Source organism: Delphinus delphis, chromosome 2 (genome assembly GCF_949987515.2).
Source record: "Delphinus delphis chromosome 2, mDelDel1.2, whole genome shotgun sequence".
NCBI lineage: Eukaryota > Metazoa > Chordata > Mammalia > Artiodactyla > Delphinidae > Delphinus > Delphinus delphis.
This window is the reverse complement of record NC_082684.1, coordinates 118880588-118896343: the sequence shown is the minus strand read 5'-3', so window position 1 is coordinate 118896343 and position 15756 is coordinate 118880588. Positions and strand designations below refer to the sequence as shown.

Genomic DNA, 15756 nt, shown 5'->3' with positions numbered 1-15756 from the left:
CTCTGTTACCTTGAGTGGTTATATTAACAAACCATTTAACCAAATCATTTATCCAATTTGTACCCAAATCCAGCTATAATTGCTTATTTATATAAGACAAAGCAAAGCAGTGTCTTGGTTTCTTTTTCTCATAATCAGACAACTGAGAAAATAACTCTGGTATTGGGCCACTTTTAACATTAAGTTCTCCTGAGTAAGCAAATGTGCCAATTACCACTTTTTAAAGTTCTAACATGGGAGGGACTTCTCTTTCAAGGTAAAATATAGAAGAATGGAAGACATTTGTTTCTGTGGTAACAATAAGAAAAATCCAGACAAAATAAAAATTATACTTTTCCAAGAGGCTAGCAAAGAGCATGAATGCAAGGAATCTGTGACAACCATCCTCCAGGATGGCTCCCATGCTGCTCCCCTCCTGGAAGTTCCCTCTCACAATGAATAGGGTTAACCTGTGTAATCAATAGGATATAATAGAAATGGCAGTGTGTGACTTCAAAGCTAGGACATAAAGAGGCAGTCCCCTGCTCTAAATTTTCACCACTCTACTTTTCTCTTAGGGTATTTATTTTTTGTATTAGTTATTTTTATATATTAGGATAAACATCTAAATTATCTTTTCTACAATTATTAGCACAGTGCTGACTTGCTAAAGTTCAATAATTACTTGACAAATAAATGAACATAGAATAAGGAGGAGCTAACTTTATTCACATTTCTATGAATATCAAAGATAATTTTGTGAGACTTCTGAGATTTCTTGAAACTGTGCAACATTTGTTATTAGCTATTTTTATATCTTTTTATATGCCTTATACCTGGTTCTCTATTTTCCTTCTGAGATGTGAATTATATATATATATGTCAGACATTTTTATATCATGCCACAGGTCCCTAAAGCTGTATTCATTTTGCTCTAATTTTCTTAGACTGTTAATCAGAGAAGGGTAATACAATTCTTTCAGAGAAAGCACAGTACAGCAGGAGCTGATGTGTTCTTTATTCCAGACCTACCTCTGGGCTAGAAAGAACATGTGATGGTGGTGGAGAACCAAGTGTGCTGATCCTTCTACGCTTAGCTTAAATATCATCTCCTTGGAGAGAATTAGCACTGAGTTTGTTTAATTATTGACTGTTCACTTGGATCCCTAGCTAGATTATGAGGTCCAGGAAGGCAGGTACTTGAATTGTTTGGCTCCTACATTGTATGTCCATTGTCTAGACAGTGACCAAACAGAGTAGTTGCTCAATAAATACGCACTGAATAAACAACCGAACCAAGATCCTTGTTCAGAATCAAAAGGTACACTTTCTAGGCCTCAAATACCCTTATGCTCTTTATATAAGATTTACCTTAGAACCCTGTTCTAGACCTTGCCCCTCCTTTTCCCAAAACACCCCCACTTTGACTTGGAATGGGAGAGTCCCTTTGCACATATACAACAGATAAAAGAGATAAAAGAAGGGGAGCCCCTAAATTCTGTTGCCAAGACTTCAACAGTCACATGTATTAGAATTCTGAATACATTTTTGCCACAGAAATATTTTATAAGTAAGTATAATTTGGGGGGTGCAAAATGGGTTAAATGACCTTTTAATGAGCTGGCTAGGAGTATAACCACCAGAACTGCTTCTATAAGAAATGCATTCTGAGTTAAACCAACAGATTAAAAATACCTTTTGGATCACTGTTTATTTGTATGTGGGACTGCCAACACTCCAAAATCTATTAATATTAGAAAACTGATTGTTTGATAACTGTCTTTTTAAAAATTTTATTTATCTTCTTATTACTACTACCAAAGGAAGATGCTAATAATAATAAAAAATGTAGACTATCTGCTAGTAATTTGCATATTCTGCCTTACTGTTTTCTCAAAGATTTGGAACTCTCATAAAATTCACTACCTCTGCTACCAGATACCAAGTCAACAATTAAAATATATCAAAAAAAAAAAAGGGAATTCCCTGGTGGTCTAGTGGTAGGGACTTGGTGCTTTCATTGTCGTGGGCCCAGGTTCGATCCCTGGTCAGGGAACTAAGATCCCGCAAGCTGCACGGCTCGGCCAAAAATGAAATAAATAAAATAAAATATACTATCTCTCTACTCTGCACAAATAGAACTTTCTGGCAGTCAGTAATATCCATGTCTAAACACCAAAGAAGAAGGCTCTTTACCTCAAGTAAGAGCTATTCTTTAATTGTGGTAGAGATTTAAATCATATTTCAGTGCAGTCTCTGAAGGCTTTGGTGAAAGAAAATTGCCTTCAGTTTTGGAGCCTACTTGCATCATTCCGTGTATCTTGGTAATTGAGGGTATTTCACTCACCACTTGGAAAAATTAGGCTATATTATAGATCTTTTACAAACTCATTATGATTAATGAGTGAGTAAGATTGTAGCTGTCACATGATCAGCTGTAGAAAAATCAATGAGCTAAAAACTCCATTACATATTCTATTTTCTATGCTTCATAGAAGGTTCTGGAATATGTCTCTGGGCTTGTATTTCATCAGCCTATACAGGCACTGAATTCATCTAGGGCTCTCCCAAGATAACAACTGTATAATTTTTCTTAGGGGAAGGCCACTAGGATTACCCTCTCTGGAGCAATCACTGCTCAATGCCCATCCCCCAGAGCCATGCCAGCAGGGGAGTGGCTGTCGCTACACACAAGTTTATTGGCATCCCTTTCCTTGCCAGAACTACATACAGTATGAGCCAGGTTACGCAGGATGTTTGAAATTATAAGGAGAGAGTCAACATGCTGGCTAAGTACCCTCAAAGGTGTTCCAAGTATCCTTTGGCTGCTTAAGTGAGGCCAGTCAAAAGCAGGTTCTGGCAGCTGAGTTGTCCGGTGTTAAGCCCATGCCACTCTGGGAACCACTTTAGGGTTGGTTCTTTCTCACTGTTATAGAAGGAGAAGCTGAAGCCATCTTTCTAAAAGCCTAACTGAGAATGAAAGATCATTGCTGCTCTGAAAATAAAAGCCTATCGTTTCTTATTAACTGAAACATACGTTTTGGTTGCTAGAATCATGATTTGTATTGAGGGACTATTTCAAATGTTGAGCTCTAAATATTTTCAATTGGTATAGTCCTAGATACTAATGTGGTAAAATTGTCACTGCAATGGAGTGCAGAGAAAGAAAAGCTTTTACGTTAATGCAGATTCCTCCAGTTTCTGTGACTAATACTATTGAGCTTATAATGGTATGCATAGATTAATTTTTCTTTTGACTGGAAAATAACAAACAACTTACTGACCAAATTTACAGCTTACTAACTAAACCTGAAGTACAATACTCTAAATTGCTTGCTCAATATTCTTGACTTTTAAGGGTATTTGTTTTAACATATTAAGCCCCAAAACAAAACTGAACAGGATTATCAAAAGTAGTTCATCTATTTTTGAGTTTTATCAGGACTAAATACTGAAGTAGAAACAAAGCTAGCAAAAGAGGTGAGTGATAGTATAAAATGTGAAATCAGCCTTACCCACTGCACCCGATGACTTTGTTGTACAGATAGGACGGCAAGCCTTTCAGATGAATGTTGTTATCCACGTACACATATTGTAGTTCTCGAGATCGACCTAAATCTGGATTAGAAAGAAAAGTGCTATAATTCCTATAAACATACACCAATATAATGTGAAACATAAAATTTAATACATAATATTAGAATAATTCAAATTTCTACTCTGGAAGAAAAAAAGTGTTGCAGATTTAACTAGGTGTGAACTTATGTCAGCTGTAATATGAGATTCTACATCAGAAAACATGACTATTGAAAAATTACTCAACCCACCTGAACCTTGAGCATTTAAGCTGTAAAATGAGTACTGGGAATGAAATATTATTAGATTTCCTTCCCACATAAAAATTCTATGACTTTTAATAAACAATTTCTATTTATTTATTGTTTGTTATAGGTCGTTTATTTAGTTTCATTTTTCTCCATAGGAAAAAGTGTTACACAAACTAAGTTGGCAGGTCAGCCTACTGTGTCTCACCTCCCCTGGGCAGAAAGATGGGAGGAGGGGTAAAGGAGGGCTAGGGATCAATCTGACCCTGGCTGGGCCGGGCCTCAGGAGCCAGGTGTGGATCTAAGAATGGATGGAACTGCCCGTGGCTGCAGGGGCAGGAAGAAGCAAAGGGAACCCCAAATCCCAGTCCTCAGTGAGGTGTGAGGTACAGACGGATGGACAAGACCTGCAAGCCAGGAAGCCGGGACAGGAATTGGTTTGTACCAGGAATGGGAAGAGGTGAGAAAGGGAGCCCAAAGAGAAGAATCTGCAATAGGAACAAGTATGCCAGAAAGAGGGAGAATCCAGAAGTTTCGCAGAAGTAGCCGGACAAGGGGGGAGCAAAGACTGGAGGAGGATTCAGTGAGGAAACAAAGCACAAAGTACTGAAGGTGCTCTCTGGCCATCACAGGCAGCAGAGACACTTCCAAGTGCCGAGGTCATCCCTTCCTGTCTACTGTGTGCCCAAGATTGTTCGACCAGCTTTCCTTTCCACTCCTATCACTCACAGGGTAGAGCTATTTGTCTTCATCGTTACAGAGGCACAGAACAGAATCCTCAGTAGCCTTGCCAACCCTCTGCCTCCTGAAGTAAGAACATAATCTTTGAAAAGTTTTCAATCTCTGAAAAGTTTCAAACTATAATTCTGCTTGTGAAAATAGGAAATAGGCTGAAGGAGCTCTCTTTTTCCCCTGTCCTTCTACAGTTAGGAAAGACAAAGGCCCAGAAAGCTAAATTAGGTGGTTCTTAAGCATATTTACATTTCAAAACAAAACCCATTCACCCATTAAGGACCTTTTAGGCACTATGGTAGGCCTTGGGGATTCAGATATGAATATGATATTGAGGACGGACATGAAAAATGATAACTGTAATATAATATGATCACAGCTATTAAGAGGGTTGTATAAAGTCTCTGTTTCACAGATGGGTTCTGGATAATTTGTTACATTAAGTGAGAGGGGGATAATATAAGATTGAGGTAAGGAAGGGTTTGCCATGGAAATGGGTAGGAAAAGGTGAACATTACCTCCTCTTTTCCACTACAAGTCCTATCACAGTATTCTTGCCCAGGAATAGCACTGGGGCAAGTTACAAAAAGAGGAACCAAAATTGGCAGCACTGGGAACAGGCAACAAAAGCACTGGGAAGTGGCAACTCTTAGGGAGAAAAAAAAATTACTGGCCTACTAGCTAGAGATGCCCTTTCCCAGTGTGGTGGTTGTAATATATCTAACAAACACAATAAGCAGAACTGCTGTGTGATTTTGTGATTTCAGAGTAAGTCACAAAAGGCATTGTGGCTTCCTCTTTGCTCTCTCCCTTGGATCGCTTGTTCAGGAAGACAACTCCTTTGTCATGAGGGCCCTCCAGCAGAGGAAATGAGACTGCCAGCCAACAGCCATGTGAGTAAACCACCTTGGAAGCAGCTCCCCCAAGTCCCAGGTCAAGTCTTCAGATTACTACAGCCCCAAGACTATGTAAATATCCTGTTCCTTCTCAAAGTTTTGCCCATTAATTTTAGCATTCATCAATGGGTCTTGTTTGCAACAATTATTACACGGTATTCATTTAGTGGTGATTTTCGATTACCATCTTTCTGTCTACATTTATTAACTGGAATTCTTCTGTAAGGAAGAGCCATCCCTTCTCCCCCATTTATTTGATTTTTATAACAGTATGGATTCATGGATATTTATTTTATTGTAAGGACTAAAAACCCAATACCATTATTGTTCATTGTAGTGGTTAAAATGTTTCAGTTTTGGCAATTAGGAACACTTAAAATTGGTCCTTATGTTCTTTCAACAAGTTTTCATCCTTTTTTGAGTATCATCATACTTTCTGGCACCACAAGACAGTCCCAGCTCAGCTTGTATTTTCCCTGCTATAGCCCTGAAATCAATTACTTCTCCAAGGAGCCTTAATTCCTTTTAATAGGGTATGGTGTTTAGAAACCAAGATCTGAGTGCTAGGTGTGCTCATTACTATGGGAATGACATTGCTTCTAGGATCCCTAAGTAGAAAGATCTACAAAACATATGTAAGTATACTAACTCATGTATACGTATACAACTATATTGTTGGAAGTATACCTTCATCATAGATTCCTAGGAGTGGACTTGTTAGGTCAAAAGGTAAATACATGTGTAGATTCTTTGGTATTTCCCTCCAGAGGAGTTACACCAATTTGCATTCCCTTCATCAATGTATGAGAGCATTGGTTTTCCCACAGTTTCACCAAGTTTTAAAACATGTTGTCTTATTTAAAAATTTCTGTCATTCTGAATTTGTATTTCTCTAATTATCAGTGTGAACATTTTTCAATGTGTCTGAGGGCGATTTTTACATAGTTTCTTTTTTGTGAATTGTCTGTTCATATCTTATGTGTCTGTTCTTTCACTTATTAGCCATGTGATCAGAGCCTCAGTTTGCACATATGTTAAAATGGCATAATAGTGCCTAACCCCTCAACTTTACCAAGTTGTTAAAACCGAATGTGAAAGTAATCTGTAAAATTTAAATCACTATACAGTATGTTTTTTTAAGCATAAGAATACATAATTACCACAATAATATGTATTGCTACTTTAGTAAACATGTATAAACTTCTCTACTGGTATAAAAGGCTACAAATTTATAAAACATAGATGGAAAAAATATACATAGAAATATCAGAATCTACTTGCAATGAAAGAGACCTCAAAATTACATTAAAAATTCCTATTTTATATTTTTTCACTACTTCTCTGACTGTATACAAATCCTTTCATCACATATAGAAGTCTGCAGACTTTAAAGGCATATAGAAAAGTTTGGAATTTTTAAAAAATTGAAACTACACTGATAAAATATAAATGAGCTCTGGTCTCAGATATGACTGTCAGAGCCTACAGGGGTTTCAGGGAAAGATTCTTTACTTGAGTTTATGCAGTAGTAAGGAGTATAGGATACTAATTAATGGAGCAGGAACACACTCTCAGAGTCAGAGAACTTGGGTCTGAATCTTCATTCTTCTATTTACTAAATGTGTGTCCTTAGTTTCCTCATCTGTATAAAGAGAAAAATAATGCTGTCCCTTAATTTTAGTGAAAACTACTAACAAAGTTCATAAATTATCAAGCAGAATTCTTGGCATACAGCCTTCTCCAGTATATGGCAGTTATTATTATTCTCATTATTAGTGACACATTTGGAAGTGTGGCCTACAGTAGAAGGCCAATTAAGAGAGAATTCTCTTTGGCATGCAGCAAAAGGTACTCTTTTCTATACTTTAACTGCACAGAAAAGAGTTGGAGGCAACAGCCTCTAGAGACAGTAATTCATCTCCCTGAGCCAAGGACACAAAATGGGACATGACAGAGGAAATACCTCTCTCCTCTAATATACACAAAAGAGCTTGTCCAAATTAAATGAGGCTACATGCAAAGATCATAATACAAAGTTAAATAAAATTTGGCACTTGCTACTTCTTATATGGTTTAGTCCTCTTTCCTATCCTAGTTTTATAGGAAAAAAATGAAGAGTTGATGATTTTAAAATGCTATTTGGTTTAGACCTTATCTCAGGTTTTCAATATTCCAAAGATTTCTGTTTATACCTCCTGACCAATTTGTGTGGGGAATATAATTTTTTATACATGCCCGTAATGGAATGAACTACTTTCTACTGAAGCTGAAAGAAAACACAAATCAGCTGTGTTCAAATCTATTATACATTAGCCAGTATATTATCACACAGACATGAGTATTTAATACAAACATTTAAACTTTGCAAATAACACAATCTCAAATAGAGTAAGAAAAAGCAGTACTGAAATTACAAGATGTAGTGGGCTTTGGAGTCAGACCTCTGAAACCTGGCTTTCCAATTCAAATGCTCCAAGCCTGTTACTCCTCTGTGAAATGAAGATAATAATACCTATGTCATGAGCTTGTTATAAAGATTCAACAATGTATATAATGTCAAGCTTGGTCCCTTGCATAAGAGTGGTACTCAATACATCTTAGTCTTTTATCTCTCTCTCCTGAATATAAAGTGAAGATCACAAAACAGAGTGTATGATTCTAAAGAGAACCAGGCAACCCTTGCTTTAGCTGACACAGCACAGCCTGCTGGCAAGGCTAAGACAACTAAACACCCAGCAAGGTCACAGGCTACACAGGCACGGCTGTGAGAGTGTGCTCTTGCCAAAAAGCCGTCAGCTGGCAAAACCCCAAGCACAAAGGAATGGCATTTTTAATCATAATGAGGCTGAAATATAAGTACTTTCTGCATGAAAAAGCTTTGAGCTATTTCTTCTATTCTTAAAAAAGAAAATCCTCACTCAATAATTAACTTTGGAAGAGACCGTTAATCTACTAGCTAATAAGCTGGTTTGTTTCTTCCTTCTCTTAATTTCAATGGACCAATAGTTTTCAATAAATATATCATGCAGTAATATTTTTTTAAGTTCCTGTGCAAAAATTGCTAAGTATGTGAACTATGTAAAGCAAGGAAGTTGTCCATCTGCAAAGATGCTAAAGCAACAAAGAACTTTTTCATGTGGCTTTTTAAAGTGGTGTACTGTGTCTAAAATGTTTCCCTTTTTTTTCTTCCAGACTCATAGATCAAAGTATTGTTACTTAAAAATTAGCAAAAGCTAATAGTCCTGCATAAACTCCAATTCTCTCTCTCTCCTTAAACTTCAAGGCCCCGGCATATGCAGTCCACATGGCTGAAGATGGAACAAAAACCTCCTGTGTGTTGAGGCTGTTGCTCTTTTAACTGTAACTGTAAAAGCAAGCATAGAATGACAGCATGCGCCAGACCAAATAGGATCTGTTTACTGCACATTAACCAGCATGAAACTCATTTATTTTATCAAAAGGTGAATGATGTATTCTCTTCAACAAAATGATGGGGTAATAGAAACCACACATGAAAGCAATAGATCAAAACAGGTTGTTTGGAATGCTCTATCAATGTAATTCCAATTATTGTGGTTCAATAAATCAGACAGATTATTAGTCACAATTACATTTTTAATTACTGTAAAAACTGGGTTTCTTCACAATGAATTCAGAGTAATTTACAGTGTATTCCAAAATTATCTTTAAAACTAATTAAATTACCTACATGATGCATTTGACAAAGAGAACTTTTTGACTACTTATTCAGAATAATGAATTTTTTAAAGTGCTAGTTTCTCTAAATACACACACACACACACACACACACACTCCATTAAATCTTTTACATAATCATATTCTTTCTGATCTATTCAACTTTTTGTTTTAATATCTTTATTGGAGTATAATTGCTTTACAATGGTGTGTTAGTTTCTGGTTTATAACAAAGTGAATCAGTTATACATATACATATGTCCCCATATCTCTTCCCTCTTGCGTCTCCCTGATATATTCAACTTTTACCAAATAAGATTTCACAGTGAATTTAATAAGATATTTTACACACAGTAGATCATCAACTGTTAAATTAAAATAAATTGATTCTAATGAATTTGAATGACTGAAGGCTTCCTCTGCAGTTGGTTTAAATATTCAAGCATTAGCATCTCTACTTGCGTTGCACAGTCAAGTAATAAAGAAATTATTATAAGCAATGGGCAAGATACTGTGCTAGATGCTTAGGGTATAAGACATAAGCTGTCTCAACCCTTTCTTACAGTCTAGTCAAACAATAAAAGTTTATATTGATTGTGTGCTTATGTAGTATTTATGAGTGATAGAAGTGTTTTAAATCTTATTTAGTTCTCACAAAAGTGCTATGAAGTAGGTATTAATATTACCCCATTACTGAGACTTAGACAAATTAAATAGCTTTTCTAAGCTCAAGATCATACAGCTATTAAATGGTAGAGCTGGAATTTAAAAGCATGCCTGCCTGCTTCACCATGACGTTAGTTAGGCAGCCTCCCTTAACAGATCATTTCCATATAAGCAGGGCACTCCCACATAATGTAGGAAGTGACACTACCTTAGCAGGCGGCATGGGTGCAGTAGGCACCTGAGGACGGGCATGCCCAAGCATCCAGGTGTGACGTCAGGAGACAATGACAAGGAGATAAATGATGAACAAAATATCCCTTGGCTTCTGTTAAAAGATGGGGTAGGTCTGACTTACAGATTTAGGGCTGCAGTTGCAAGAAATACCAAGAATTCCTTCAGAGAAGATCCTAGAGAAGGAGCCTTCACGCTGACTGTCCCGCACAGGCTTGGGCATTACAGCAACACATCTTCTAGGCCAGGGCAGCCAGCGCGGAGAGCAAAACATCTTCACTCTGCATCTTACCTTCAGCTCTTGCTCAGCTGGACTGGAACCTGTCCTCCCTCTCCCCAAATTTACGAACTTGGCTGAAAACTAAGACTGACAGAAACTCCAGATTCTTGCTTTAAAGTCAACTGACAACGTCTTCCAGACTTTGCTTGTACCATACATTCTTGCCACTATTTAGAAAACCAAATTAACAAAAACTTCGCTGGCAAAGATCTGCTCATGAATCTAGCCCTCACACTACTTATTTTTGTTTCACATCTGTACCTTTTTAAGAATAAGCAGCAATTCTTTTTTAAAATTGATATCTGAGGAAAACAGGTTCACTTTTTCATATTAATCACTGCCTACTCCAAAATCCTATTCCAAAACTTTGAGAAAAATATACATTTGTCCCTTTAAAGTTCACCTACTCTAGGTGAACTTTTCTCTTCATATATTAGCATAGTAAAGTCAATGTCTGCCCACACTGTAGAAGCCATGTTAAATAATCCTGTCAGCCATATTAAATAATCCTGTTAATGCTCTAAGAAAACCTTAAGGCAAGAGTAAAGGTCTGATATGATAAAAAAAAATAAAGCAGAGGGGATCATTAAGACAGTGGAAAAAGTCAGATGAGTAAGCAGCACCAGGATGAAAATTTTTTTTATAAATACTTGCAAAAAGATAGAGCTCAAAAAGGAGGACTGCACATCCATTTTCTTGAACAAATATACATTGCAGAGTTACAACTTTGCTCCTGAAATAGGGTCATATAAACTTTAGTTAACAGAATACTTCTCTCTCATTTCTTCCCACTACTAGTTTTTGGACCTTGTTTTCAAGCCTTTCTTTTCTCCTTTTTCATTATGCCTTTGATTAGAGACCTGCCCAACAGTCTCTACAGAACACGATTTTAATGGCATGTTTGGGTCCCTCCTTGGAAAGCCAAGATACCTTCGACTCAAAAATAAGACTGATTCCAACCTCTGGGACTTCTGGTCTGAGCCAGAAGAAGTATTTTAGCACTGAAACGTATTTAAGGCTACAAACTTTGCAAACTATTCCCATTAAACAATGACCTCAAGGCAGTACTTCTTCAAGCTGCAGATCAAATACATTCCATGGTTCAGTAAAGTACAGTTTACATGCATCTCTAAGTCTGAGATTAAGGAATTATTAATTGGTTTCCATCTGGTTTCCATCCTAGAGTTGAAGTTCTAATAGCTTCACTTTGTGGACTTAAGTATTTCCTTGAAAAACAGTAAACAGCAATTCTTTTCCTGACCTTCTAAGCAGATACAAAGAAAGCAGGAATGAGAAGTAATAGAAAAAAACAAGTGTAGTTAAAAATTTGTGTCTTTTATATGCCATTTGCAACAAAAGAAGAGATTTCAACATGGGTTTTGAAAATGCCTACAAGCTACTTTCTAAATAAAACTGCACCAATACTTGGAATAAACTTTTTTTTTTTCCCCTACACAATGTATCCAGCTCCTACAAAGGAAAAACGATTACAGCTACTACAAAAAATTGGAGTGATCTCCTGTTATGTGATAAAGGGCCAGTTTTACATCCCTATCAAAGTTATAGGGTATAACCCACAGCAATAAAGGAGCTGTCATTTCACTCATAGCACACGTCCTTGGCACACAGAATAACTTCTCCTGAGAAAATAAATACTTCACTACTAGAACGTCCAAGGAACAACCCTGGGACTGATTTAGAAACACAAATAATTATCCACTGGTAGGAAGCTGTTTTCTCACTAACTTTGGGGTTTACTACATGGTAGTTTACACACCAGGATACTCCATAAATCTCAATGTCATTTGTTCTTAGCTAAGAATTCATTCACTGTTTTCTAAATTAACACTCAAAAATTCCACCTGCCACCGTGGGCGCAACTTTTGTTTTCTTAAACTACAGAAGTTCCTGACATTGAGTTTAGCTGACACAGCACTTCCTGGGGGCTAACTAAAAAATGCTCTTCCATAGTCAGTCTGTACATGGGCAACCTCACAGTACTTGTATCTATTATTCAACATTAAATAAGTTGTAAACATTACTGAATAATGGTTTATTAATTATGCAAGAGAAACCAGTAAACCTAGTAAAAAAGTCTTACAGGAAAAAACCCTTTTCTTTGTATTTTCCTAAATTTTCAGAAGCCCAGAGGTGAGTCAGATCTTTATGAGCTATTTAGTCAACAGAGCTATATTGAATCAACAACAAATATTCATGTTTCAAGGCCTCTATTAAGTCTCATAGCATGAGGCTCAAGTTATTAATTTCCCCACCTCCTCACTGACAGCAGTGGGAACAGAGTTTCTGTGTGTAGACTAATCTGTCATTCAGCTGTCATGGTATAGTTATAGCAGGAACATCCTTCTTTCTTGATACAACTTTTCTTCTTAAAAAGAACACCCTCCACGAGTGTTAATAATTTTGATAGTATTACAAGTGATTTAAGTCATCCTTACTATAGCTTCTGTAGTCATTTTTTGAAGAGGCTGTAATCTGACATTCCTTTAAAAAGCCCCATAAAAAACTGCTTTTCTCCTAAGTCAAAGTTCTTTGGCAAGAAACTGAATTCAGCGAGTAGCTCCCCAAAATAAGACTCCTACCTCCAATCACAGGCAGTGATATTAAAGCACCCATTTCATAAACACTCAAGTTCTACATTAGAATCATGGTTAAACATAGGAGCCTTCTATTTGAAAACTGTAGTTATATGTATGTGTATACACACCGTATCTCCTAACTACTGTAAAGAGGCATCCCTATATGCTAAGTTTCCAGGAACAGTTCAGTTCTCTGAGGAAAGGCAGTGCCAGCAGCTGCCTACTTCACTTGACTCTGTCCCGCATAGTTCTTAGCATTAGATGGCTTTGCTGTATCAGAAAGGAGTTCAAGGAAGGGTTTCAAGTACACAAACTCCATGGAAGGACAGCTATGGACTTATTTTCTTCCTAAAGACTTAATTGAATTCCCTTTCCAAATCCACCTTCAATGGCGTCAAAAACAAAAATCAAAAACCAAAATGAGACTGAGAAGATTGTTATTTCTGTCAGCTTCAATTTCCTCATCTTCAGATTATGCTGTCTCTGCTCTTCTGAAGCCCTCTTTGGGCAACCTCATACTGTAGCTCTCTAGTTGTCCCACCCATTTCTTTACAAAGATCATCCAACCCAACAATATAGAAAGGCCACCAGTGCTTGTCTTGGCCCCCTGGCCCTTTACTCATGCTGTTCTCTGGAGACCAGGGCAGAGCATTGCTTCAGGCAGCCTGTTTCTTTCTCACTGGATGATCTTCATCACCATCCTCTTGCTTGTATGTCTTTCTAAAGTAGAGTAAAGCCTGCCCACAGGCCTGTGTCCTGTCAGGGCTGTGAGCCTTGTGAGTTGAGATGGCACCCAGGGGAGTGTGGAAGCTGCTTCCATATCTTGGGCTGTACACGGTCCCAGGTTTGAGAGTTACGGTGACCTTGAATGTTGGGAGGGACCCTCCTCAGAACTCAGTGAAGACCCTCTTGCCTCTCTCTTTTTTTTTTGCGGTACGCGGGCCTCTCACTGTTGTGGCCTCTCCCGTTGCGGAGCACAGGCTCCACACGCAGGCTCAGCGGCCATGGCTCATGGGTCTAGCCGCTCTGCGGCATGTGGGATCTTCCCGGACCGGGGCACGAACCCGTGTCCCCTGCATCGGCAGGCGGTCTCTCAACCACTGCGCCACCAGGAAAGCCCCCTCTTGCCTCTCTTTGATAACATATTAACAAGTTCACAAAGGAAAACCTCCTCTATCACAGAGGCAAGGCTTTGTGGGTGACAAGAAACCTGGAGATAGAAACTAACTTGTTAGGCTGTCCTTACCACTGAACACTGAGTGCTGAAGAAGGGATGCCCACTTCTGTAGCCACAGCAGCATTCACCACAGTGCATAGAGAAGATGCCCCAGTACATAACTGAAAGCAGAAAGCAGCCGGGCAAAGTGTAGTGAACTCTATCCTCTACCCCACAGCCATTTCTATCACTTTGCACTAGCCACTGCCACTCAGGTCATCTGCTGCTGTAACCACTCAGCAGGACACACAATGTCACTCCTTGGCACCCCAACTGTTAACAGTGGTCAGCCGCCTACTGGAATGGCTTCCCTCTCTTCTCTCAACACCACTGCCACCACAGCACACGCTCGACTGTGTCACTGGTGAAACAGCAGGTAGGAATGAGTAGCAATTGACTAGGGGGATGAGGAACCACAGCTGGAGTGAATAAGAAACAGCTATTTTATTCAACTTGAAAATAACTCTAAAGTAAGCAGGATAAACATTGTTATTTTTGGTTTACAGACAAGGAAAATGAAGCTCAGAGAGGTTTTGGTGATTTACTCCAGGTAATGTTCTACAACCTGTGGTTTATGCAGCAGGTATATTTATTTTCTAATACCAATTTATATTCAATAATTTTCTCACTTGAAAAAAACCTCTGATTTCTTAGAAAGGTAGGTTACTTCTGAAATGGTTTTACTTTATTTTCTTAATTTCTAAAAAGAATTTAATTATATTTATAGAAAAGTAATCTTCTTAAATTGGATAATTATTTATTATTACTCAAATTGATGTTCATGTCTCAGGATTTTCAAGTTTTCTTAAAGAGGTTTTTAATTGAAAATAATATGTATACTGTATTACGGTAGAAAATATTTCCTTTTAGGGGCTAGTAAATTATTCACTTCATTGCCCTCAGAGATAAATTACTCATAAAAAATGCTTTTATGAATAGGATTATATGATGCTTATTCTAACAGTTTAGGGTTCTGTGGGCCTTCAAATTTTAATTTTTTTTAAATGGCAGTTTTGTTTCTTACAAGTTAACAAAATAATTCAATTCTCTGTAAAAATAAATATGTTTATTAAAGGTCTATGTTCTTTAACATATATCAAAATGGGCCAGCTACAGAGATCTACAGTGCAAAGTATGTTATTTATTAGCCAGGGTGACATTTCTAGCTCAGCAGGCAGTTCAAAAGTCTTTAAAAATTTCTAGTCTGGTTATCTGGCAATACTAATCATTAGGATACCCAATAAAAATTTTTTTACCTAGAAGTCAACATGTAAGCAGATACATTTGTACAGTAGCTATTCTTTCATATTGCTCAATACCTCTTGTCAATTTTATAATTTTATATATACAAAATATACATATATAATACATATATTTTAATTCCTTTCTCTGAGTAAATCATCTCATATCTCATATATTTTGTCTCTAAACAAACTTTTAGCACAAGTTTTTTAAAATATGAAATCCCTAACAGAAATAAACTTTTTAAACTGGGAATGATGCTTTGTTCACTGCAAAAATGGATTTAGAGAAGCATCTTCAAGATAAGCAGAATGAAGGAAACTAACTAATCCTTCCTAGCAAAGACTTTCCATCTTGTTCTTTAGCTGTTTTGCTTTACCACATAAACATGATTACT

The 15756-nt window shown here is 37.3% G+C and overlaps 1 protein-coding gene and 1 pseudogene across 3 annotated transcripts in view; both read right to left on the bottom strand.

The window, feature by feature from the left end:
* The window catches only part of LRRC28 (leucine rich repeat containing 28), a 183707-nt gene that overhangs the window by 44892 nt on the left and 123059 nt on the right, over positions 1 to 15756 (bottom strand). For all 3 annotated transcript variants that reach the window (XM_069540468.1, XM_060005505.1, XM_060005504.1), the window contains one exon: positions 3495 to 3597. In XM_069540468.1, the coding sequence (XP_069396569.1) occupies positions 3495 to 3597 (103 nt within the window). The remainder of the gene's footprint in view (positions 1 to 3494; positions 3598 to 15756) is intronic.
* LOC132421185 (coiled-coil domain-containing protein 117 pseudogene) lies at positions 13038 to 15749 on the bottom strand (annotated as a pseudogene).